The 26,645-nt window shown below is 42.0% G+C and overlaps 1 protein-coding gene across 9 annotated transcripts in view; it reads right to left on the bottom strand.

The window, feature by feature from the left end:
* Nucleotides 1–4,558: 4,558 nt before the first annotated feature.
* Nucleotides 4,559–26,645, bottom strand: part of PAK3 (p21 (RAC1) activated kinase 3) — a 297,105-nt gene continuing 275,018 nt past the window's right edge. For all 9 annotated transcript variants that reach the window (XM_055081646.1, XM_055081644.1, XM_024128082.3 and 6 more), the window contains 2 exons: nucleotides 14,563–14,700; nucleotides 4,559–11,207 (listed from right to left, as the gene is read on the bottom strand). In XM_055081646.1, coding sequence (XP_054937621.1) covers nucleotides 11,118–11,207; nucleotides 14,563–14,700 — 228 coding nt within the window. In that variant the 3' untranslated portion in view covers nucleotides 4,559–11,117. The remainder of the gene's footprint in view (nucleotides 11,208–14,562; nucleotides 14,701–26,645) is intronic.

Genomic DNA, 26,645 nt, shown 5'->3' with positions numbered 1-26,645 from the left:
GTGTGTGTGTGAGTGGGAATTATTCATTATAGTGTGTGTGTGTGTGTGTGTGCGTGAGTGGGAATTATTCATTACAGTGTGTGTGTGTGTATGTGTGATTGGGAATTATTCATTATAGTGTGTGTGTGTGTGTATGTGTGATTGGGAATTATTCATTATAGTGTGTGTGTTTGTGTGTGTGTGTGTGTGTGTGTGTGTGTGTGTGTGTGGTGGGGAGCCTCTGATTGTGATGCCAAGATGGTGAAAGAAAAGATGGTGGAAAACCTGAAGACCTGAGAAAGTGAGGCAAACTAAACCGCATGGGGCATCTTGTGGATCATTAAGCCTGTGGCCATGTGCTGAGCCTCAGCTTTCCCATCAGAGGAACAGTGATTCCTGGAAGGTCATAGAGAGTGCAAAGGCCCAGCACAGCCAACAATGCATCCTTTATAGTACAGATGTTAGTGCAGATGACATCAAGGTTTTGACTTCTTTAATAACCTATAAAATGCTATGATCCATACACAGTTTGAAGGAGGGCTTAAGGTAGGTGTTAATAACCCTCAAAATGATACAGCCAATGAGTTAGAAAAGGTCACAGGAGTGTACCGTGGAGCTAAACAAAAAGAGTTTCACTGATTCTGGAATTGATGGTTTTGATCCTCTTATGAGCATCCTCTTATGAAAGGGAAATGTTTTAGATTCCAGATATTTATCCTGGTACCATAGGCTACTCTGATATTAATACACACGCCTGTGTCATCGACAAACACATCACTCTAAGTAACGTCCATGTAACTGTCACGGGAGAGGTATCTTCAATGGAATTTAAAAAAATTCATGAATGTAGCTTCTTACATGAACCTCTTGAGATGGATTGTCTCCCAGTGTGGCAGATAAAACCTTTATTGTTCGGGATTTGGTAATGTGGGTCTGCACACTGTGTGGTAGCTGCATCGTTTTGATGCTAGACGTGCTGGTGAGATTGATGGTAACGTATGGAATAGACAGTATTTATCCAAAGGATTTAGAAGGCTATATTGCAAACTGGGACAATATTGTCTTTTCCACAGTCAAGTCTTATGCTACGAATGCCCCGAAAGCAGATTAGGACATACGCACTTGTGCTTCAGGCGAAAAACACCTTCCCAAACACAGTACACCCAAAATTAGAAGAACAATCGTTGCTGAAGGTAGCAATGGACCAATATGACCAGAGATTAAGATCGTCCCGAAGGGGACTGCTTTGGTAATCCCTTCTCTCTATTTGAATAGCTAGAGGAATAACTGTATCTCATTCAAGTGAGATTCAAATTTTTTTGGAATTATGTCACACAGCCATTTAAATATGAAGGAGATTTTAACCACCTAATGTCTGTTCAAAAGGGCTTAGAAAGAAAATGTGGAAAACATAGCAGGGCTTCTCATTTGTGCCTACAGCAGGGTTTCAGGACACCTCAAGAGGTTTATTCTGTCATATAACACGGTTGGAACATAACATTCCCATCCTGTATTTTAAAGCACAGCAATTCCCTTTTACTTGTTGTAGAATTAAAAGTTTATCATTATGAATTTTGTTCTCGTGGGACACTGTAGGCTGAGGAGCCGGTCAATCCATGCTCACAGGGAAGAACTCATAGGCAATTAGATTTCAGTTCCCTGCTTCCCCAGGGAGGCCTCGGAAGTGCCTGAAGAGAAAGTGGGAATTCTCACTACCTCAGATGGGCAGGACTAGGGACAGGTGGAATTAAGTTAGGGAGGAACTTCTTGATACCAAGGTAATTAGCAGCTGGTGGTGGAAATGGATTGGGACATGTTATCCAGCCTGCATCCTATCTCCTTGCCATGACTTCTGAAATGTCACGGGGGAGGTATCATGCAGTTTGTTGCTTTTCTTGTTGGAAACTTTATAGAGATAATTGCAGATCCACGTGGAGTTGTAAGAACTAAAACAGAGAGATTCCTATGCACGCTTTACCCATTTTCCCCTAATGGTAACAGAGCCTGTTGTTTCACACTTTGTGGGAGTGTATATCCCTAGGAAACAGGACGAGGGTACTCTAGTGAAAACATTAAAGTACACGTAGAATGGAACCAAACTGCCAATGTCCTTTTTATTCCAAGGAGGGCTGCTTGGGAGAAAATGGAGAATTTATAAAGGAATGTCTCCAGCAGACGCTGTGGATTAACTTCCATGGAAAGTGGTGGGCCTGAAAGGGGCCAGGCTATGCACAGGTAGACCTGACGAGCCCCAAGAAGGGAGGGGAGAAACGAAGGCCAGAGTTGTTCCCTGGTTCAGTGAGGTGCCAGAAATGGAAAAAGAACCACCCAAAGGGGTCCAAAGATGTAGCAGAATCAGTTGATTTCATGGGAAGGGCTTCTGCTGTCAGGTATAGAAAAGAAAACAAGTTATAAAATAGATAACCAATAAGGACCTACTGTATAGCACAGGGAACTATACTCAGTATCTTGTAATGACCTATATTGAAAGAGAATGTAAAAAAAAGAATATATGTATATATATTATATATATATACATATATATATCTGAATCACTTTGCTGTACACCTGAAACTAACACAACGTTGTAAATCAACTATATTTCAATAAAAATTAAAAAAAAGAAACCCAGTAAAAAGCAACCTGCTATGAAACTGCAAGTAAGTGGATGAGTCACCCCAGTGCCCTCCCCAGAGGCTCCTAGCCTCCTAGCAATGGGGAAGTGGCATTGGTACAGGATTAGCAGAAGGTAGTGACAGCAGTGGTGCTTGACGCAGGTATGTGGAAAGCCACCAGATACCACCCAGGTGTCTGGAGGCCAGGGCCCCGTGGGATGTAGAGAACACCCACAACGTGGGAGGCACTTCAGGTATTACCCCTCCCCCTTCACTGGGAGGTCAGGGACTTAGATGAGGCTAGAGTTCCAGCAACTGAGCTAGTAGGGCTGAGCTGCAGAGTAAGACATTTATCATTGTTTGGGACCCTGTTCCTCTAAGTTGTTGTGACAATGGGAAATGCCTTTGAAATTTTCTTTTCCGATGGAAGATACTGCTAATTTGCTAGCACGTAAAAAGTATTTCTACTTTAACAGGGATAGAAAAATGGAGGAAATCTGTTAATCCAAGTTGGAAGGCCGTGAGGCTAACAGTGGGCGAGGCAACATAGGAATTCATGCGCATGGGCAGTAGAGAGCTTGGCTAAAGGCTAACTACTGGGATTCTCGTTTAAGTGCCCATTCACATGTACAGAAATGTCTCTTTTGCTTTCAACGTGGAGAGAGTCAGTGAGAGAAATAAAGCTTGCGTGTAAATCCAGTGAACTGAAAACAACCAAATAGCATTTAGTAAGATATATAAAACGTTCGAAGGAAATATAGTACCACTGGGTATCCACTTACACAAAGGTATCAAATTATATACACAAGCTCCAGAAGGAACACTATCCCCACTGTACAAGTACTACCAGGGTAACAAACCTCCAGGTTGCTAAATCCCTGGTGTTTTGTTTGTTTGTTTGTTTGTTTTGCGGTACACGGGCCTCTCACTGTTGTGGCCTCTGCCGTCGCGGAGCACAGGCTCCGGACGCGCAGGCTCACGGGGCACGAACCCGTGTCCCCTGCATCGGCAGGCGGACCCTCAACCACCGCGCCACCAGGGAAGCCCATCCCTGGTGTTTTTAGCTTGTCACAAGGACTCAGTTTCTGACAAACCTGACTCCAATATGCTCATTTAGCTGCTTTTAATGAACTTTACTGTCATTTAGTCACACTTGGAGGTCTTTTTTTTTTTTTTTTTTTTTATGGTACGCGTGCCTTTCACTGTTGTGGCCTCTCCCGTTGCGGAGCACAGGCTCCGGACGCGCAGGCTCAGCGGCCATGGCTCACGGGCCCAGCCGCTCCGCGGCACGTGGGATCTTCCCGGACCGGGGCACGAACACGTGTCCCCTGCATCGGCAGGCGGACTCTCAACCATTGCGCCACCAGGGAAGCCCTGGAGGTTGTTTTTAAAAGAAAAAAGTTATCTTTCTCAGAGAAGTCCACAGTGCCTGACATACAGCAGGAGCTCAATAAATCCTTTTTGAATGAAAGAGTGAATGAATGAATGAATGTTCTCAGTAACATGCTTTTGGAACTTCTCCTGTGAACTGTGGCCCTTGATTCTAGATATAAGATAAAAACTAAACATTATGGAGATGGCTTTACTTGTTCAGAATTTTCCACGCAGAAAGATGAGCAAAAACAAATTATTTATTGCATATGGTTTCTTTCGGCGGTTTCCCTTCATCTACCTTTTGCCCTGCATTGAGTTTACACATTTGTCTCTCTGAGCTATTCTATGTAAAAACCAGATGGAGACTCTGGGCCTGAGTTATTTAGTGGTAGGATCTGCAGGACATTTCCCATATTGCTTACAAGGCTGGACGTTTCCCTGCCTTGATACCTGCGGGAGAATGCTACCCTCCAACCCGTGACGGGTAAATGCCAATGCCAAGGGGGTGGGTGGAAAGGTGACAGAAGAGAGAAGCACCAGCTCAGTGATGTTTGTCATTTTTATTTGCAATACTTTAGGTCCAAGTTTCAAACTGCAATATTTTTACACTCAAGACACAGTCATGCACAATCCATATTTCAATTTTCTATTGCTTCAACCACAATTTAAAATAACAATATTGGAAACAAAAGTCCTTAAAAAGATCGGATGCTGAGGTCAGAAGGATGGAACCATACCATCAGCAGGTTTACAAAAGAAATAACTTACTTAAAAGTCAAACAAACAGAAAGACCATAAATACCTTTAATCCAAAGTTACATAAGAAGTTCACTACACATGGGTTTACAGATAACACATTTTAACAAAAGTAAAGCACAGCCAAATGAGAAACAATTCTGATAAACAATGAAAATGTAGATCCTCCTTAACTTGTTTTGTCTGGATATTATGAGTATAATCCCAGTATAGCATCACTACCCTGTGATCTGTCTCTTCCTTGCTGATGTACTGAGATTTAAAACTCAACCCACCAATGGTTACAGAATTCTGTGAAAGGTCTTATCATCACTAATGAATATAGTATATGCGGGTCCATAAAGCACACCACGCACAAGCACACACACCCAACTTGAATTTCACGCTCAGGGCTGGTTGGCACTGCTGTGGGCAAGGCATTGGGACTGTCCACTACCAGTTTATCCTCTTTCCAGTAGCAAACTCATTCAACTGGCCAATCCCTGTGGGAGTTGTCACCAGAAATGCTATCTTTGGTTCCCAACAAGTGGATTTGTCAACACTCCTTAATGCTAATAGCATGTAATCACTTTTGCCTTTTTCTCTCTGCAACCTGCAAATGCTTAGGCCCACTCAGTAGTCCCAGCCATTAAAATGCACGGGTTCTGACATCTTGTGCCATTTATGAAGTAAACTATAAAGCCCAACACCACTTCGAAGGAAAGAAGAGGCCCAAGTATAGTTCTATTCTAGCAAGTGTGACAGTGTATTTCTGTTCTAGTAGCAAATACTGGCCACAGCTTAATGAAAACCAGACTTTACATACAGAGTGTATGGAAAATGAAAACTGGGAACACGCAACAGTAAAGGAACATTAGAACAAAAACAAAACAACTGTGAAGGAATTGGAAGGCTGCCACAAGTTTTATCAACATTCCCTAGTATTATTCGCTTTGTTTGTTCGAGGGTTTTTTGTTTCTTTGTTGTTTGGGCATCATCTTACATAGTTCTATTGTTTAACTGCAACATAAGAGACCCAGGCTGAAGCATGTGGTATTTGCCATCACTTTAGCAGGATGAATTAGCAAGGCAATCTACAGTACCACAGGATGTTGTAGCTTATGGAAAGCCTTGGAGATCTAGTCCAATACCCTTATTTTATAAATAAGGAAACAGCCATAACATGGTTAAGTGACTTGCCCAAGGTCACATCGTAAGTTAGGAATAGAGCCTTTATTAGAATCCAGGTATCCTTACTTCTAGGCTAGTACTTCTTCCACTACACCTGACTGATTTTCTCTAATTGCTGTTGATTTCCTTGTAGGTCCTAAATCAGGTGAACACGGTACCTGCCTTCTATGGTATTATGGGATAGCAGTCGCCTGATGGCAGCTTCCAAAGGAGACTCTGAGGGCACTAACTGGCTTCTATAAGTTTATATTGCAAGTGTGACTGTATTATGTGGCAGTAAATGCTCCTTGTTGTTATTATTGTCTACTTGAACACAGAAGTGTGCACATGGAAGTGATTATCTCAGTTCCCGCATTTGCAGAGTCGGTTAGATATTGTTTAATATTAAACAGACATCCCCGATGAATGAGGAGTCGGGTTATATTCATTTGGTTACTAAAGGAGTGTGGGCTCAGAAAAGGAGTGGAAAAAAATTAAAGCTGACCAACAGAAAGATTCTATCAGAAACACATTTTTGATGAAAAGTTCTTTCTTAGGAAAAATAGTCCCATTATTTCCAAGGTCCCATTTATTTCCTTCCCAATCCACATGCACATACATGTTCAGAATTGTGTGTTAAGTTCACTCAAAATCCCGGGTCTGTTAGACTGTCAATTTGCAAATGCTGAATTTCAGTCCTCTTGGTCAGAGACTGGGAGTAGCTTGCATCACTGGCCGTGCCTTTGTTTAACCGAATATTAACTGCAAGTAGCTAAGAAAAGGACCATGAGATTAAATGGGGCAGGGCAGGGTTAAGACTCTCATAAATAGATTATATGTTGAGAATGGCCAAAGAAAAGCCTGTGGGTTCTCTAGGTATAAGGTCCGCACTTCGTGAAACTAACACCTGAGGCCACTCACTACCGCATTATAAAAGTCCTCACCTACAATTTCTTTGGTGAGTTAGAAGGAAATTCCTCTCTTTGGGTAGATAGTCTCCCCTTTTCTGTTTAAAAATGACAGTAGTTACTGCATACAACCTATAATCAGGCCGGACAGAAAGTACATAGAGGCCGCCATCTCAGACCAAAGCTAAAAGGAGTATGACTGAATGCCAGCAGGCAAGGGCAGTTCTAAATATTTGTCTTAATGTTTTCAGTCAGCTTTTAAGTGTAAGTCATAACTTCTACTGAAATCAACGGGACTTGCCTACTGTTCATTAAGAGAAAATCCTACCTGAATGATAGCGTATCCTGTTGGAAAAGGAAATGGTGGGAGCTGGGGATTGTACCCTTCTGTTCTTCCAAGATTCAACCTGAAAATCTGCTAAAGTGATCCAGAAACGCGATACTTGAAACAGATGTTATCAAGGGGGCTGATCAAAGGTCACCCCTCCAATCTAAAGTAACCAAAACAGAAACCTCAAGGCCATACTAAAGTGGAGGGGGGCAGCCAGTTTGAAAGCAGAAAGGATGCATTTGGAGTACTAATAGTGACATCTCCCTAGCTTTAACTCGTAGATAATAGTCCCCTAAGAAAGCACGTGCCATACCCAAGCGTGTGCCAACCTCAGCACCCAGGCAAATATAAAGCCTATGGAATAATTGTAACTAGCAAATATCTGTGCCCTGCATGCTCTGGGCTCTGGCCAGAAGGCATCTGCTTCTGGCGTCTTTTCTATGTTTCTATAGTTCCCTTTCTGAGGTTTATTATAAAGCAATATTAGAACAATATCAAAGAAAATTTTAAAAAGAAAAAAAAATTCCACATAATCCCGCCACCCTAACACAACTGATTTCAATTGTCTGTGTTCCCAGTCTTTGCCCATATGCACACTTATTTTTACATGGTTGTCCTCCCTGTTTATGTTATTTAAAGGTGATCTTATCGATTCTCTCAGAACTGGCAGCCTCATTAGAAATAAACAACCCACTGAGCAAAGGAATATAATTATTTACACGATCTTTGAGCTGAGAAATATCCTTTATAGACAAACATCTCAAACTATCAAAACAGTTATACAGACGACAGGAAGCAATTTCATAATTCTTTTTCTTTTAGCAATGGAATGTGCTTCAAAGGGGAGGGAAAGATGTGGGGATCAGGTGGTTAAACTCAAACATTGGGGTGCAGTCCACAAGCCTGAAAGAAATCTGAATAACACAATTAAAGAATAAATACTTGAGTTAAATCTTCTTACATGACTTGGCCATCCAGTAGCCAAAATGGAACACAGACACACAAATATTTACAACGACACACAGACGAGATCAGCAAGAACGAAGTCATTACCCAACATGGTGACTGATTTGAGGGGATTATGACAACGTACCGGATCCTTGCTACAACATTAATGTTCTTTTCTTTCTTAAATAAATAGTCTCTACTGTGCTTCTCACCCTTCCCTGACTTTCCCACTGCCCTATCCCTATCTCAGGACATTTTGGAATCAACATTCGAAGATGTGCCCTTATTATCTCAGGGCACACGAGCGACTTCAAAGATCTGGATAGACTCACCTGTGTCAAGATGAGCTAAAAAAAAAAATCCAGGGAAAGGGAATAAACTATTAACCATCTGGAGTCCAACTTGGTCACGTGTACCAAATGTGAATCCTTCAGCATCATTTTGGCAGGAGAAGCAGCTTCTTTCTAATACTTACTAGAAATATACGTAACTCTCCAACACGGGGAAGGGTCTTTAGAAGCTGTTCTCATTTAAAAATTTACATAGATATAAGTTTGTAAGAGTAAAGCCTACTGGGATATATTATCATAAAATCTTGGTATAACGGGCGGTGGTGAAGTAGTACCAGGCTCCTTGTTGCTAATACGTTGAATTGAAAGCATAAAAGAGCAGCCATTTCTCTGCCTACAGTAACCTGAAGGATCACTGCTCCAGGTCTCCCCCCACCAAAAAAAGGCCTTCATGACATATAAGGGATGCTAAGAGATAACTGGGGCTTCCCAACCAGGTTTGGGGCTCTCTCCCCTGGCAGGGTACAGTTATCAATGTACTGAATTCTATTTGCATCCCAGGTATTAGTTCACTGAATTCCCTGGCACTATGAATGAAAAATTAAAAAAATACTTACTTTTAAATGAAATCAAAATTAAGGCTTCTCTCTCTCTCTCTCTCTCTCTCTCTCTCTCATTAAAACAGTGTGGCATTAAAAATTTCAGGCCCAGCCACGTTTTTGTGAAGTATAACATAGTATGCTTCAAATTAATATTACCATTTGATCTTTTCATGTTTGTTGTTTTATCCCACTGTGGACATTTTCGGGGTGGGGGGGGTCAAGCCCCTCCCAAATTTCATAGTCAAAGAAGACAATAGGAAATCCACCAGTGGTGTCATCTCCTAAACATAAACACGTGCACTATATGGTTAGCAGAAACTCTCTAAAGAAAGTGCTTTCATTTTAAGGAATGGATAGATGATTATATCGACGGATGTGCCTAGGCAGAGAAGGAGAGAGGCCCATGGCATTGATCTCTTTCCCGCTCTTGCTGGGTGTAGATAGGTTCTAGTCAGATTCTTGACATACTACAAATCAAGAAGCCTTCTTCTGCACAAACTGCTAGCTTTTCAAAGGCTTAGAGAAACAACTATGCAGAATTTATAAAATTGACAATACACTCGAAAGAGAAGCATATCCTTTTCTACGCAGACACCCTCCAGATGTTTTTCTATGCTCAGAAGATTCAGGAAGTGGCAACTGTTGAATTTCTAATAAATTGATACACGGTGAAATACTAGTCAAATTTTCCTATTTCCCCCAAGCCACAAAAGGAATTCAGTTGGACTGATATTTCTTGGGGCATATGATTGCAAACCCAAATGCTTTTCACTGGAGAACTCCAAGATCTTTACAAACATGTTTTTAAAATTCAAAAGCCCAAAGGGCTAAGTATGAACACACCACATCCAGAAACAGAAATTGGTGATACATAGGGAAAATGGCAACAAGTACTTAGAGCCTAATGTTGACTGGGATGTAGTTTTCACTGACCTCCCATTTCTTACAGAGTTGAGTGCTTACAATATTTCTGTTCTCCAGATCTTTAAAAAAAATTTTAACGTTATAAATTGTCAAGATAAATAATTTTTACCAGCAGCAAATGTTGGTTAATGGGTCTGTTTCCTCCTGTTGTGCCTATTTTACAGTTACCTACATGCCACAAGGACAAGACAGGATTAAATTAGGTATTGTTATCTTTGTTTACTGTCCAACAAGGATTTCAGTATTGCATGCTTATATTATCTTCCTTTTGGCTCTTGGAGAAAGTCCCGTCTTTGTTTAAGTATGGTTTCTCCTATCAGGATTTCCTAGGTTTAAGACCTGGACTCACCCAACTGGAGTGCCGTAGTTTTGGTGTGTCTTTTTTCAGGTATCATGAAGATGAACGAGCTGGTTTATACAAATGATAAATCAACTACCTCTTAAGCATCATCATGAAAATGTGATAAGATTTCACCATTTGAACTTTATGTAGACATAGAGTTTTTAAAAGCCCTTCCTGAACACACATATTCCTCTCTGCTTTTGGAAAATGTCGTAAAAGAAACCTTTTCCAATACAAATGCAGAAAAACAGGTACACAAACCGAGCCACCACTATAGAAGAAGAATAAAAAATTTCAACTCTATTAGGGCATGGACTTCCACATGTTCACACAGTACTTGCTCTGGGTTATTTTTTTTGTTGTCTTGTTTTTGTTTTTTTTGTTGTTTGTTTTTGTTTTTTACTTTCTTTTTTTTAAAAAAAAAAAAACGTTTTGACATCTTTTTTTTTTTTTCTGGACATCTAATGACAATGCAAGTGAAAAACATCACATTGGGTAAGGAGTTTTGAAGGAGGTTCGAATGCAAGAGGGACTACTCTCTAACTTAAAAACAAACACAACACTATGAAGAGGGAGTGTGTGCATCTTTGAGAAATCTTTTTTCTTCAAAGTGAATGCACAAAATGAGGGGATTCACTACTGGCTCTTTCGCTTCACGGTAGAAGTGACCACTTTATGGCCACTTCGACATTGCTGCCCTGTTTGGGCTGCGATTCAGGCTTACAAATAAATTACATAATCTGAGGGAGTAGGAAAAAGGCTTATAAGAAGTTTCTATTCATTTGAAAGTTAAAGAATCCCCACCCCATTCGACTGTCTTTTCTTCCATCTTTCCTGCAGTGGAGTTTTATTTCAGTCTTACTCATGAGGGAGATGGTGTGGGGTAAGGCTTGCAGTCCTAGCGGCTGCTGTTCTTAATTGCTTCCTTTGCAGCGATAATCAGAGGAGTCAGGCTGGAGAGAGGCTTGGCTAATTTTAAAAATGGATGCTGCAAAAGGAAAAAAAAAAAGAGGAATTACTAGAATTCTTTCCTCCAACAGTATTACTTTACACTTTCAAGGAGTCTTTTTTTCATTAAAATGTATTTTGTGGATCCAATTAAACATCATTTAAAAAATAGTGCCAGCTTTTGTCCTTCAGATGTTTTTGGTCTTCGGTGTCATGAAATCTTCTGGAAGCTGACTGGCAGAGCTAGAAATTCAGAGTAGGGGTCTTGTAAAATCTCTCTGTGTTTGCAAGTCTAACTTTCTGATTTTCTTAAATCGATGAATTTATCTGGAGCAGCCCTCATGCTTAAAAAAGCGTATTGTGTTGACCACTCAAGACCTTGACCCTGAAATCAATGGCCTCCTAACTGCTAAACCCAATAGTGTGTCTCCACCATTTCTTTTTTGGTCCCTCTGCAGTGCTTCAGACAAGTGAATATCCCTTTCTTCTTTGAGATGTTGTTCTCTTTGGGGGCCTGTGACATTCTACTGTCTCGATTCTCTTCCACACACATGCTCACTGACTACTCCCTCTCTATCTTCCTCCCTGATTTCACTTCCTCTTCCCACCTCGCAGAACTTGACTCTCATCATCTTCTTTTTCTAATTTAATTCCTTGGAGAGCTCATTCCTTTTCATGGCTCCAACCTCTCATCAAGCTTTATGGAGATGACTCCCAAATGTCCACTGTGTCACCTGATGTCTTTCCTGAATTCTGGTCCTATTTCTCCAATTGCCTGCTGGATATTTCCTTTTGAATGTCCTTCTGCCACCTTGAACTCAACATTTAAAAATGTACATTCAAATCTACCAAACAGGGTACTCTTGGGTGATGTACGCTACAGGGGCTTTGGCGTCAAGAGTACCTAGGTTCAATCCTCTCCTTTGCTTATCACAATGGTTAAATGAGGTAAGTGACAGTTCCTCGTAAGCTACATTGAAGCCAATCAGTGTTAGCCACTGTAGTATTATCCTCTATCACTTCTGCTTTTGCTGAACTCTACCACTGGTTTGACATTCTGAGGTAGGTCACTTTTGTGTTCCTCTCCCTTATGTTCTACATGCAATCAGTTACCAAGTGCTTCCTTTTCAATGCCTTTTACAATTATCTCTTGCTTTCCCTAGGCCTAATCAACTTAATCCTAAATTATAACAATAACCCCCCTATCTTCCTGCCTCCATTTTTTTCTATTGCTAATTCTTCTTGCATACCACCAGATTCATCTTCCCGAACATAGCTTTCATCAGGTGTGTCCCTCAGACATCTTCAGTGTTTCCCCACTGCCTACAGCCCCTACCCTTTAGCCTGGTGTTCAAGGCTCTCTACGTCCTGTCTCCTGCGGCTTTCCTTACTGGAACTGTTTACTTCAGCTACACAGTCTAGTTTCTGTTCCCTTGAACCTTGCCTACATGCCTTTGGTCATGCGATAATCCTTCCATCTGAAACTCCTTCCCCCTTTCCCCTCAAACTATCTAAAACTGATCTGTCTTTCAAGGCCCAGCCGAACTCTTTCCTTTTCGCAGACATTTTCTGAATGCCATAGCCCATAGAAGTAAGTCTCTAATCAACCGAGACATTTACTGTTTAAACGGCCTTGGGTTGACTGAGTCTCTAAAGAATCTTGCATTTTTTTCATGCTCCTAAGGAGACTGTGAACTTCTGAAGAGTAGGAAATCATGCCTTTAACAGATTTGTATCACCCACTGCACTTAATTAAGCCTTGCAAATAGAAGTTGCTCCATAAAAATCCACTTCTGTCTTTTCTCAAGCCTTCCAGTGGTGTGAATGCCATGTATCTCTCTCCTTTCTAACCTCTAAAATGGGCTAGAGTCAGAGAATGGAGTTATATGGACTTAAGGTGATATACAGATTATAGCCTATATGTGTAAAAGGAGAAGATGCAACAAAGTCTTCAATTTTCTCAAAATATCATTTTGCATCAGAAGTCTGACTGGTTCAGATAAAAGTATTGTTGGGGAAGGAATTAACTAGATAATTGATTCAATTACCTACATAACTGTATAGCTACCTTCAGAGAACCTGTATCTTCACTCATCCTTGGAAAAAGACATGATAGGAGTGTGTACCAGGATGTGTATGTCGGCTGGTGGGAGGGGTGAAAAGATGTGGAAATGAAGCATTCAAAAGTTCCAGTTTTTCATCTATAATTTGAGGCTGTATTAATGGGAGGATTAATAAAGGGCTATTTCAGATCTGACATTTTCGGGCCCCATGACAGCCTGTGAAACGCTCACAGGTATAGCAGAGAAGACAAGGGGTAGCTTCCCCAATTCCTCCAAATTGGTTTATCCCAGATATGATTTGGGTTGGGATGGGATATTTTCGCATGGGTGTGGCTGTCTCTGGAGGGAGTTCAGAAGCAACAGGAACTTTTTGTTGTTTGGCCTAAAACAGACTGACTCTATGGTTAATAACTCTCTGCGTGACCAAGTGTTATGCCTTTTGTTTAACTGGATTATGTGTTCAAAGTCAGGGAGAGCAAGCAGTCACTTTTCTTGGCTATTACAGATCTTTATTTTGTTCCCCAAGGAACAGTCAGGCCCCAGCAGTGAAGCTATATGTGTAATCCTGGGCATGCATTGCTTTATCAATATAAATGCATTTTTTTCCTCTACATTGGTTTGTGTGGAAGAAAGTCAGACAATCCAGGGCTCAAACCCACGTCCTGCCACTCAATAGCTGTGTGAGTTTTAATTTCTACATCTGCAACGGGGATAATAACACCTATCCTAGAGAGTTGTAAGAATTAAGTGAGATAACGTTTGTAAAGAATTTGGTATAAAGTAGGTACTAATTACCATCATATATACTAATCCCTGAGAGCCATGAAAGGGACAAATGGTTACAGAGGCACTCACCACTGGATGGTACTCACCCAGGCAAGCAGGTGCCTGCCATTTGGCATCACAAGCAAAGGGGCTTTGACCAGTAAAGCATTAGAGTAGCAGATGCCATGGAAATAATTGCACAGTTATGTAGACAATTACCTCCGGCCAAGAGCACCTGCGTACAACATCCAGGGGCACAAGTAAAGTTTAGACCAAAACAGCAACACCAGAGGGTCCCATTGTTATTTCCCTTGCAAAATAAGACTCCAGGAAGAATAAAAGAGAGTTACAGATTGAACTCCCAAGTTCTCAGAAGAAAGGCAACATGCCAATCAATCACGTAATCAGACGCATGCCTATACTTATGTGCCTGTGGTCTCAGATCAAATGGTTAGAGCCTAACTCGAACTAGACCTCTTTTGACAGCGCTCTCTTACTGTCACACATTGATATGGAAAAGCTCAATATAATGACTCTCTCTTTGTAACTGTCCTGTTTCATGGTCACCTGTAAAAGCTCCTTGGCAGATCCTCGCCTATCCACATCCATCTCAAGACAGCGATTTAAAAAGTCACGGAACACAGCAGACAGTCTCTCAGGATTCTGGAGCTCTGGGGTTCCATTAGTGGCTATCAGATATAATGCCTATGGAAAAAAAAAAACATTAGAAAAATCTATTCAGCATATACATATTAGGATCATGAGTTGGCATACAAGACACAAATCCAGTTTCTTCTGGTTTATATCCTGGGTCTTAAAAATTCCATTTTAGAGAATGACACTGACATATACTGCAAAGTTTCTGTAACATTTAGAAATGGTGACTCTTGGCAGTAACTGAGGTGACAGTGAGGTGCCCCACCCCCAAAAGCTTGGAGATAAGGTTATAAGGCTGTCCTATCAGAGTTAAGCCAGAAAAAAATATATAATGAATCTGTGATTAACCACCTAGGAAATGAAACCAAGGAATCTGTGACTAAAGAGTTGAGGAAACACACACACATCCAATCATGTTGACCTAAGTATAACCTCTGGAAGGCACAGTTGCCAAGGTGATTGTAATTTACTGACTGTTTATCTTGATTGGAGAATATTTGTGAGCGGTCCAGGGATGAACAGACTACATTATGCAATCAGAGAAGTACAGAGACTCAGAAGATGGCAGTGCCTGGATGAGAAGTAACCCTTGGGGCCCAAGGACTCAAGTACTTTTATCCTGTGGCAGATGTATCCCTATAGATTTTAATTAGGTTCCCCATGAAAGTCTACCTATAATAAGAGAAAATATAAGAAAAGTTGACATTAATAATCCTGTAACCTACTGTAAAATAATCAGTTGCTAATATATGTCTGAGATCTTTGCTGTGGAAGGCCACCACTGAGAGATATCAACTCATGGTGTGCTGACAGAATCAAGGGCCCTGGCCTTCCAGGCCGAGAGCTGGACCCAGAACCATGGTTAATTCACAAAAGTAAACCCGTATTTCAAAGGCTCCGCAGCCATAAAAAGCTGGCCATTCCTCATGCCTCCTCTAAGCAAACTATTCTAGAGCACTGAGTATGTATCAGGGACCATATTAAACACTGGAGATCCAGAGATGAATAACAGAATGCCCTACTTTCAAAGATGACACAATTTAGTGAAACAGAGAGACTGATAGATAGCTACCATACAGTGAGACAAGAGCTAATAGAGAAACAGAGAAAGTGCTAAGTCAATGTAAGGATGAAACAATTTACACCAGAGCTCAGAGAAAGCTTCACAGAGGAGCTTGGCATTTGAACAAGGTCTTGAAGGCTAAATAGGAGTTTTCCTGCAGGTATTACCACCAGGGTTATGCCTGCCTATGCGACCAGACTCCTAACTATCATGAAGACACGCTCCCTCTTGAACTTGCTTGAACTTCACAGCAAACTATCAGCCCCCTTTTCCACCGTGGCTCCTAATATTACTATCAAAAATATTTCTATCAAACTCCTTTCCCAGGCCAGTTTTCATCAGCTGGTGAGGACATCTCTCCTCCTTTCCAGAAACCTCCAGAGATGTACTTTAGAAAGGACCATTTAATCCAGTGGCTGTCAACTTATAGCAGGCACCAGAATCACCTACAGGGCTTGTTAAAACACAGATTTCCTGGGTCACCCCCCCAGGGTTTCTGATTCAGTAAATCGGCAGAGGGGCCTGAGAATTTGCATTCTAACAAGTTCCCAGGTGATACTGAAGCTGCTGGTTTCAGGACCACACTTTGAGAACTGGTTTACTCCACCCAATTAAGCAATGGGCTTAATGATTGATGCTTGAGGCACCTGTCCTCACAAACCATCTTTGTTCCTGCATTAAAAGAAAATTGGTTACTGCAAATTACATTTGCTCACTCCTCCTAAAACTCTCTTATTTCAGCTGGCCACAATTCCGCCAAACTCTGCGTCCTTTGCTGGCTTTTTTCTGCCCTGTAGCCAAACCCAGTCCTAAACAAACACATCTCTTTTTTCCCTTTCCACTCTCCCTAAGTCTGCGTGCATGCCATACTGTTTCATTTTCTCTCTTTTTCTTTTCACCATTCTTAGCTCAATACATTCTACTCCTCACAACTACATATACATCTCTACCCAAGTCCTTCTCACCTCTCTTCAATCCATGTACTAAGAAAAAGGTTGACAGGAAACACCCCAGCATGTTAACAGTGGTTCTCTCTGGGTGGTAGGTTTGTTAGTGACTTAATTTTTTAAAACGTATTTTTCAATTTTCCAAATTTTCTACAATCAACATGACTGCTTTTATTATTTTTAAAAACCCTCCAAAATTCTTTAAAAAATAAAATCTAAAAAGCTGTGCCATCCAATTTACACAAAAATCTTCATCTATTTCTCTTTGTCCTCCTAGGATTAAACCTCCTTTTCATCAAGTACTACCAAGGGAAACAAAAACCCAGACGATTTCTTTTCCAACTATTGTTTTCGTTTTAATTGCAACAGTATTATTTCCAACTAATGTTTATTGCAAAGATCCACACTTCTAGTTATATTATGGCTAAACTGGCCTTTGTGGACTGGCCTGGGAACATACTCACTATGCATAATGCCGTTTCTATGGGAAAGTGGAACTTGTGTGTAAGCTGGGTCCTATCTTTGCAAAAAAGAAAATTGCTACCCTCTGCCCTGCTAATGAGAGACAAAAACAGTTGTAGGCAACACAACAGTCACAGCAAAAAGTGTTTTCCTAGCAAAGTCAAGTCTTAGCTGAAGAAAGATCAAGGAAAATCAGTCTAGGCACGAGTTGGTCACCTTCTGGTTTTATCTGAGTTAGTAAAAACTCAAAGAAAATGGGCTGGCCGAGAAATTAGACTAGACTTATTTCACTTAGCATAATACCCAGCAAATCAGAAAAAGACAGATACCATACGATATCACTTACATGTGGAATCTCAAAAATAAAACAAATGAATGTATATAACAAAACAGAAACAGACTCACAGACACAGAGAACATACTAGTGGCTGCCAGTAGGGAGAGGGAAGGGGGAAGGGGCAAGTTAAGGGTAGGGAGTTAAGAGGTACAAACTACCATGTATAAAGTAAATAAGCAACAAGGCTATATTGTACAGCACGGGGACTATAGCCAACCCTTTATAATAACTATAAATGGAGTATAAACGTTAAAAACTGTGAATCACTGTGTTGTACAACTGACACTTATATAATATCGTACATCAACTATACCTCAATCAAAAAAGAAATTAGACTAGAGATTTCCTTTACAGTTGGTTGCTCCTTGAGTAAGAAACCCAGATTCATACCTGACTTCTCCTCCTTCCTCAGCTGGAAACCTTCCCCTCCCCCAACCTTCACTCTAATCAGTCTAGTAGCTTCTGTTCACGCAACCTTTAGAAATGTCATTCATACCCACGCGCTTTCCTCTATTTCCACTGTCTCTGCTAAAGGTTGGGCTTCCCTCAGACTGTTACGATAGCCTCTCCCGATAGGTTTTTCCTTACTCAAGCCTTTTTATTCTTCAGTCCATCTTCCTTAACAGTCTCTCTCATCTTTAATCTCATCATGGCATCCATTTTCCTGCTTTAACAATTTCTGGTGGCTCCCTATGGTTCACAGATGTGGTTTTCAAACTGGCCTCTCCAAAATTCCCCTCAAGAGCAGCTAAGTGGGAAAAGAGGTGGGAGAGGGAGATGGATGTAGGGATTCCAGGACCCTGCACCCACCCATATGTGTTTCAATCAGAGAAATACTTCTTTTTTCTTTATTTATGCACGCTTCCAAGCAAGGTTTAATTTGAACCAAGGGATCGCTATAGTTGTTTGAGAACACAGGACGTGGTAAAGATTCCTTTGCATGGCATACGTAGTAAAGATTCCTTTGCATGGCATACGTAGTAAAGATTCCTTTGCATGGCATAGAAGGTCCTCCATGATTTGGTTCCGCCTTCCTTTCTAGTCCTCATCTGTTCTCTTCTCACCCTAGAGCCCTGCTTCCCCCAACTCCACATACGTACTCACAGTGGCCAAAGCTCACATACTATTCATGCCAATTAGTTCATCATTCCCATAGTAAGAAATGCTCTTTTATATCTGCCTGAAATGCTGCTCCCTTAACTGCCTAGTAAACTTCTACTTGCCTTATAATTTCTATTTCAAATGGCACCTCCTTTTTAAAGTCTTCTCCACTGCTCCCACATGGATATGGTGAATAACCACCTCGATTTTCTGGGGACTGTTCTGGGTTTCACTACTGAAGGTCCCATGTCCCTCAGTGCCAAGCAAACTGGGATGGTGGTCACTGCGCAGACAGAGTTAGTCCTTCCCTCCTTTGAGCTACTACAGCCCTTTGTTTATATGTCTGTTTTCACATTGTAGGGTGAATACTTGTTACTTGTTCACTGGTCTGTCTTCCTAGACTGTGAAGGTAGGAATTGTGTCACAATCATCTCTGGATTTTATGGCAACTGGCTCAAAATAGGTGCTCACTAAATGTTTTTGTTGCTAAATGAAAGGAGAGCCAAAATGTATAAATAAATCTAATTGAGCTGGGACTATGACAGACTTTACAAAGTATTAAAGCTCAGAACCTAAAGTGAACTAGTAAACATATAAGGAGATATACAGAGAATGACAAAAACACCCTTTCTGAGTTGAACAGGCTTGGCATGTGGGAACTTCTGACTACCCAACTCCTCAGCGTGGGAGAAGGAAGAAAGCTCCATGAGCAATGTAGGTAAGGGGAGGACATCAAAGAGAGGGAAAGCTGGAGAAAGAGGTCCACAACACGGTAATCTGCTATGGGCAAACCCAGAGAGGAAGCGGAGACAGTAAGTTCTCTCTGGAACCTGAAACATAGCAACTTAGTCTTCTCTGACTGATCGTGAACAGAGAAGAAGCTCTTGATTTTTCTTCAGCTACATCATTAAACAAGGTCTGTTTAATTCTCAAGGTGAGGCAACATAGGCCCCGTGACCTTATTTATAAGGTTAGACAGACAACCTTTGGCCAGGACATGGTGCCTTTCTTCTTTGTGACACACACATTACCTAGAAGTTTCGGGTGTTGGGGAATTTTTAGTAACTCTGTATCACTGGGCAGTAACACACAAACTTTGCAGTTTTCTGCGGACCCTGATGTGCAACTAAATTTACCTTAGTACTCAGAGAAAACGGCTTTACCCAATTGGAGGAGTAATCCAATTTACCTTATTGGCAATTTCCTCCGTTAAAAAAAAGATCAAAGTGGTCATCTTAGAAGTTACCCCATTTCTCCAAAGAAGTCCCAAAACAATCGATATGTACCCAATAAATTTTCATTAAGGCAGTTTTGCAACTGGACTAACCATTTAATTAAAAAGCTTCAGTTTGTGACTCAGTTCATTTTAACAGCTTATAAAGTTTCGGTTAAGACGTTAGAAGACAAACCAGGAGACTTAAATGGAAATGTGTTAGTAACCCTGAGAGGTCCCAGCACTGTTACAAAGACTCCCTTTACAAAGAGGAGAGGGTGTGGTGTGAACATTTCTTTCTAAGTTGAATATTTGGGACTCAAAACACATTTCCCCATGGAAATCGTGTCATACATGGTGAACAGGCTCTCAGCCTGGCCCATAAAAATCTACTTAACAAACAGTGTTGGGGCTTCCCTGGCGGCGCAGTGGTTAAGCGTCCGCCTGCCGATGCAGGGGACATGGGTTCGAGCCCCGATCCGGGAAGATCCCACGTGCCGCGGATAAGGCGGCTGTGAGCCACGGCTACTGAGTCTGCGCTCTACAGCCCACAAGCCACAACTACTGAGCCCGCGAGCCACAATTACTGAAGCCCACGCGCCCAGAGCCCGTGCTCCGCAGCAAGAGAAGCCACGGCAGTGAGAAGGCCGCGCACCACGATGAAGAGCAGCCCCCGCTCACTGCAACTAGACAAAGCCTGCGCGCAGCCAAAAATAAAAATAAATATAATAAATTAAAAAACAAACAATGTAACTATGAGACAAAGGGCTATTCATCTATATCTTAATATCTGTATAAATACTGTTTTCATGGGAAATATTATTAGCTAGCATTTATTGAATGATTACTATTAGCTCACTTGATTCATACAACAACCCCCTGAGTTATACTCGATTATGATCCCCAACTGACCAATGAAAAAACCTGAGGGAGGTAGGGTTAATATAATAATTTGCCCAACATCACACAACTAGCAATGAGGGAGTCAATCTCTGAATCCAAGGACTGTGAAACCAGAGTCCGTGCTCCTGACCACTGCACGGCATCACCTCACAGTGTTCCCAGCCTCTGAGGTAGTAATTCTCGTAAGCAGAGGCAGACAAGGTCTCTTCAAGAGATGAGGCACACTGAGCATGCACAATTCTACCTCTGCCTCTACCAGAGGAAATGGACCCCCTGGAGGTCAATTGTTTTCCCACTTACTTCGAAATGGGGAACAAAAGGCAGGTGCCCAGTTAGGCTTCATATTGTATTCACCGGTGTTTGTATATATGTTGGGAGTTTATAAGCAGTGTGTCCTCTGGCTGTTGCCTGTAACCTACTGCTGTCCTGGTTTCTTTCTCATTTTGGAATTTTCAACTGCCTTTGAGTGTTTTGCGGGAGAGATTTGGCAATGAGTGACTTGACACCTCAGGACTTAGTTTACTCATGACCTGGGATTTCAGAGGTTAAAGGCCAGAGTGTATTACTGCCTCTGATGTGTTTATGGATTTCATGAAAAGCCCTGACATGTCTTTCTAAGAAGAGTAAATGGGGCCAAATCTACAAAAAAAGAAATTGCTATATTATAACTACCATGGTAGTCCCTATTTTGACTTATTCAACCCAATGGTTCAGTGTGATAACTGAATAAGCACTGTGGTCTAACTTAGTTCCCTACTTGTCTTGCATAGTAGCTCTCATCTGTCACCAAATTCTGCACGGGGGTAGGGGGCTCTGCTGCTGTTGTTGAGCCTATTACAGATCTATTCCCTTATAGCTTGATGGTAAAGGTAATTAGGTACCACTGACTGATTAGGTCTTGGCTTAGCTTTAGACCGCTCCTTTCAAGCAAAAAAAAAACTGGCCACTGTGCTTCCCTGGTGGTGCAGTGGTTAAGAATCTGCCTGCCAGTGCAGGGGACACGGGTTCGAGCCCTGGCCCGGGAAGATCCCACATGCCGCAGAGCAACTAAGCCTGTGCGCCACAACTACTGAGCCTGTGCTCTAGAGCCCGCGAGCCACAACTACTGAGCCCACGTGCCACAACTACTGAGCCTGTGCTCTAGAGCCCGCGAGACACAACTACTGAAGCCCGCGAGCCACAACTACTGAGCCCACGTGCTACAACTACTGAAGCCCATGCGCCTAGAGCCCGTGTTCTGCAACAAGAGAAGCCACGACAATGAGAAGCCCGCGCACCACGACGAAGAGCAGCCCCTGCTGGCTGCAACTAGAGAAAGCCCGTGCACAGCAATGCAGACCCAACACAGCCCAAAAATAAATAAATAAATAAATAAATAAATTTATGTTAAAAAAACCTGGCCACTGCCAGAAAATAAAGACTAGATGAGTCTGATAACGTACATGCTCATTCTAATCTCTCTGGATTAATAGTGCTTGTCAGGAAACGTGGAGCAGGCTATGTGTGCTCAGGAAGCCACCCTGGGCAGCCCAAGCAACACCCAAGGTTGAGAAACACAGGGGGTTTGGAAGTGGGCGAGGGGTGGGCATAGAGATGGAAAAGCAGGAAAGCGAGATGGAAAAGCAGGAAAGCAAAGTGGAGCAGGAGGTAGAGGGAAACAAAAGCTGTAAGAAGCAGAGAGAGCAGGAAAATCCAGGACAAGGACTGGGGCCAAAGTACCATGGGGAGAGAAGGTGGTCAGTGGAGTGAAGAGGAAGAGAAATGAAGATAAAGGCTCAACAAATCAGGAAGGTCAAGGGGACCCGATCCTAGGATCCATTCTGCTACTGCCCCATTTCTCCGGTCCTTCTCACATAAAACTTCTCAAAACAGCATCTATGTTTGGTATGTTGACTTCCTCACCTCCCATTTTCTCTTCAACCCACACCTAGTTTCTAGTTCCAAGATACCGTTTACCGTAATACGTTTGTTCCTATCTCACTTCAGAATATTGGAGCAGGAAGGGACTAAGTCCCTGATTCTCTGGAGCTTTTCCAAATTACCATATTAGGATCAAAATCCAGCTGGACTGTGATATGATCTGTGAAACGTCCATAACTGCTCACATAAATTGGTTTCCACTTCTGTTTTATATGCAGTTCATCAGCTGAACAGTTCTGTATGCCATAACATGCTATTCTTCCCGATACACACCAGAGTGCAGATCATGGGTCCCTGCAACAGCTTTATCACTCTTTTGCTCTTCCCTGGCTTCTCCCCAAGACTCCTGTCAGAGTGGGCTTGCCCAGTCCCACATGCAGCATGCTTTGCATCATGATCAAGTGTCTTTCTTGGTAGGGAAAGGGGGATTTTTCCACTCTATGGAATACAGACTTAGTCACGAGATAATGACAGAGATGTAGCCAAGCAGCTTTCTGAAGGTCACAACTCTGGAAGCACTCCTACAGACAACGCATACTCAAACCCTGGTCCTTCTGGCACTCAGGGAAGGCTGTAGCCTATCTACAGCCTAAGAATACAGAATCAGAGTAAGAGACCCAGGAGTTTCCCCTTTCATTTAACTAAATTTCATGTGGAAGCCCGATACAGAAAACAAGTTAAAGAGGAACTATTTTGGTGGACTCAAGAGCCACATGACCTCCCCTCTGGGCCCCAAGGACCTCCATGGAATTCGTAGAGTCCATGGAATTCGTAGAGTCCATGGAATTCATAGAGTCCATCGGTAACCAATAATCTTGTCGAATTCCATTTGTTTGAAACGATAAGGAAATGGAGGCCCAGCAAGAAGTAATCTATACAAGGTCAGGGGGCTCCTGACTGGCAGACCTGGGAACAGAATTCACTCTTTGACTCACATGATGCATACCGTTGGTTGAGACACTAGATAGTTCCTTGTCTGGTCCCGTCACATTCACTGGCCACACAGAGATGAAAAGTGCTGATGGATTTTGCCATCTAAGCAGTGGGGCAATGCTTCAAAAAAGAAGGAAGGGGACTTCCCTGGTGGCGCAGTGGTTAAGAATCCGCCTGCCAATGCAGAGGACATGGGTTCAAGTCCTGGTCCGGGAAGATCCCACATGCCGTGGAGCAACTCAGCCCGTGTGCCACAACTACTGAGCCTGCACTCTAGAGCCCGCGAGCCACAACGACTGAGCCCACGTGCTACAACTACGGAAGCCCACACGCCTAGGGCCCGTGCTCCGCAACAAGAGAAGGCACTGCAGTGAGAAGCCCGCACACCGCGATGAAGAGTAGCCTGTGGAACATGTCATTTTAAATATATTGTAAAGACTCAGTTTTAATAAAAAGTTTAATATGAAAAAAAAGAGTAGCCCCCACTCGCTGCAACTAGAGAAAGCTTGCACTCAGCAATGAAGACCCAATGCAGCCAAAAAAATAAATAATGAAAGAAATTTATAAAAAAAGAAAAAACAAAAAAGAAGGAAGGAGGAAAGGAAAGAAAAGAAAAAGAAAGGAAGGAAGGAAGGGAGGAAGGGAGGTGGGGAAGGAGGGAGGGAGGAAGAAAGCTACAGCAAAACGGTCAGCCTGTTTTTGGTGGTACTGTTAGAACGTTGGCTCTTGCAGCTACAGAGCTAAGATTGCCTTAATCAAGTTAACTTTCTCTGCTGAGAGGCTTATACAAGACACCTCAGAGTATCCTTTTATCAGAATGCAAAGGGTCTTCGAAAGTGATGTTGCAACCAGGTTGGAAAAGGTATATTTCAAAATGATGACAAAGGTCAGAAATTATCTTAATTATCAAGCTCACCCTAATTTTCTTGGTGAAGTCATCTTTCATTGGCAAAAACACAGATTTAAAAAGCCATAGGATAAACATGTGAGTGGGCATTTGAGTGGGCATTTCAGGGGCCAAATGTCCATCATCACACTCTGTGATTTGTCCATTTAGAATGAACTTTGATTTCAACGGACTTAACTACTTAGTTATAGGACTGGTACCTATTAGGGCAATGGGCATATGCATCCTTGGCTTATTCCCAAGCCTTGCTTTAAGGACACTGAGGAATGATACGATAATAAACAGTAGGATAAGGGAATATCAGTCATGGCCAACAGCAGGTCCCTGGTCACGACATTTGTCATCTTTCTTTGCCTCCTCTTCGCCTGGTCAGAGTCTCAGATTTTCGTTTGCTGTGGAATCAATTTCTCCTTTGGCTGTCTTCTGGGTCATAACTCACCAGTTTGAACTGTCTGCTTCTGAAGTACAATCTAAATGAGACTTGCAGCTTTCCTATGGCTAGGTCCCATTTTCCTATGCTAAATTCCTGACAACCAATGATTCTTAAGAGCTGTCTATCTTTTGACAGGCAATATTTTTTCTGATTAAAAAGAAACCCTGTTACTGTTCTATAATTATTTTAGTTGCTCACCCCTCCTTTTAGGCATAGGTTTGCCCTCAAAGTAGAAGAAGTGTCAACAAACCATCAATAAACCTTGCTGTTCCACAGTGGCTTACGGAAAAAGAAGGGAATGCTCCCAGCTCTTCCTGAAATACATTCAAAACAATATTGACTGAGTGCTAGCAAAGTGTGCTTGCTTCTCTGGCGCTCAGGAAGTTTATGTCTGACTTTAATTCCAAATGAGCACGCGCCATCAAACCCAGACATTCCAATCCACAACACAGGTTCCAGCACTTTGGCCCTTAGCTGCTGCTTTTTAGTTGCTAGAGATTCTCTTCTTCTGCTTAACTCTCTTCTCTAGACATACAAGCTAACCAGAATCTCCCCGGTTCTATAATAAAAAAGAAGAATAAACTAACGTGTGTAGTGCTTCAAGTGTGGGGATAGGGGGAGTAGGGAGCCTCTTAATGTAGACAACAGGTCTGAATTTATACTTCAGCCCTCCCTTCTCTCTGGCCATACAGTTTATGCACTCCTAATCATGAGTAGCCAGACTGAAGGCTTTATTATCACCAATACGTGTTATGTACACAACAGCTAGCACATTGTAATGATGGACTCCATTTGCAGGAGGAGCAAAATTGAAAAAGAAAATGGGCATATTATAGAGGTATATACTGAACTAATGTCATTTCTTTTTTGACAGCGTTGCTGGAATGGTGAATCCAAGAATGCCCGGGTGTGTCAGGATTTCAACAAAGTGACCCATGATATATATTTTTAGAAGAAAAGGAGAAATGTGGGCAGAGTGATAGCATGCTCTTTTCTGGTTGAACAACCATGCTCAAAGAGGGCTGATGAAGAACTGTTTTTCAATATAGACAGGGTTCTACAAAGGGCTTGCCACAGAGCTTTGTATTTGCTCTAGGCCTTGGTGTGGGAACTTGACGTCATTTGTTCTTGGAGCTCCACAGATGATTCCAATGTGCAACCAAGGAGGAGAACCACTAGTACAGGATAGGTGGTTCACATACTATCCTAAGTACTATTTTTAGCCTTCAGATAATCTCTTCCTGATACCGATAACTGTCTTCCAAAGATCCGGTGTTTGATACGGTTTCACCGATGCTTAAAGCAAGGGTAGGAAGAGAACACTTAAAGTTCATCTCAACTAGGATAAAGGTCTGGAAAATTACACAGAAAAAGGGCTTCATCCACAGGGTCCAGGAGGGACCTCAACTGGATGTCACTGAGACGTTTCACAAACACCAAAATCCCTCAAAACCCATTGGCAAGAACAGCCCCATTATGTGGAATGCCAAGTTAATAAAGAGGCACTCTCTTAGTGCTGAGGAATAAAAACAACAACAACAAACCAAAGATTTGTTTTATGGACATGATTGTGCCTCCTTATTTAGAATCAGATCATTATAATCACAGGTTTACAAAAAGATAACTTCAAATTAACACAAGAGTTGGGGAGATGAGCAGTGTACCAACGTTTGATTTGCATATCCACAGGGAAAGTTCGATTTTAGCTCCAGTCACTTTGGCAAACAAAAAGAACAAGGCACTTTATTATCGGAGGCTTCACTAAAAATGTCCG

Source organism: Physeter macrocephalus, chromosome 21, assembly GCF_002837175.3.
Source record: "Physeter macrocephalus isolate SW-GA chromosome 21, ASM283717v5, whole genome shotgun sequence".
Lineage (NCBI taxonomy): Eukaryota > Metazoa > Chordata > Mammalia > Artiodactyla > Physeteridae > Physeter > Physeter macrocephalus.
This window is presented reverse-complemented; position numbering and strand designations above follow the sequence as displayed.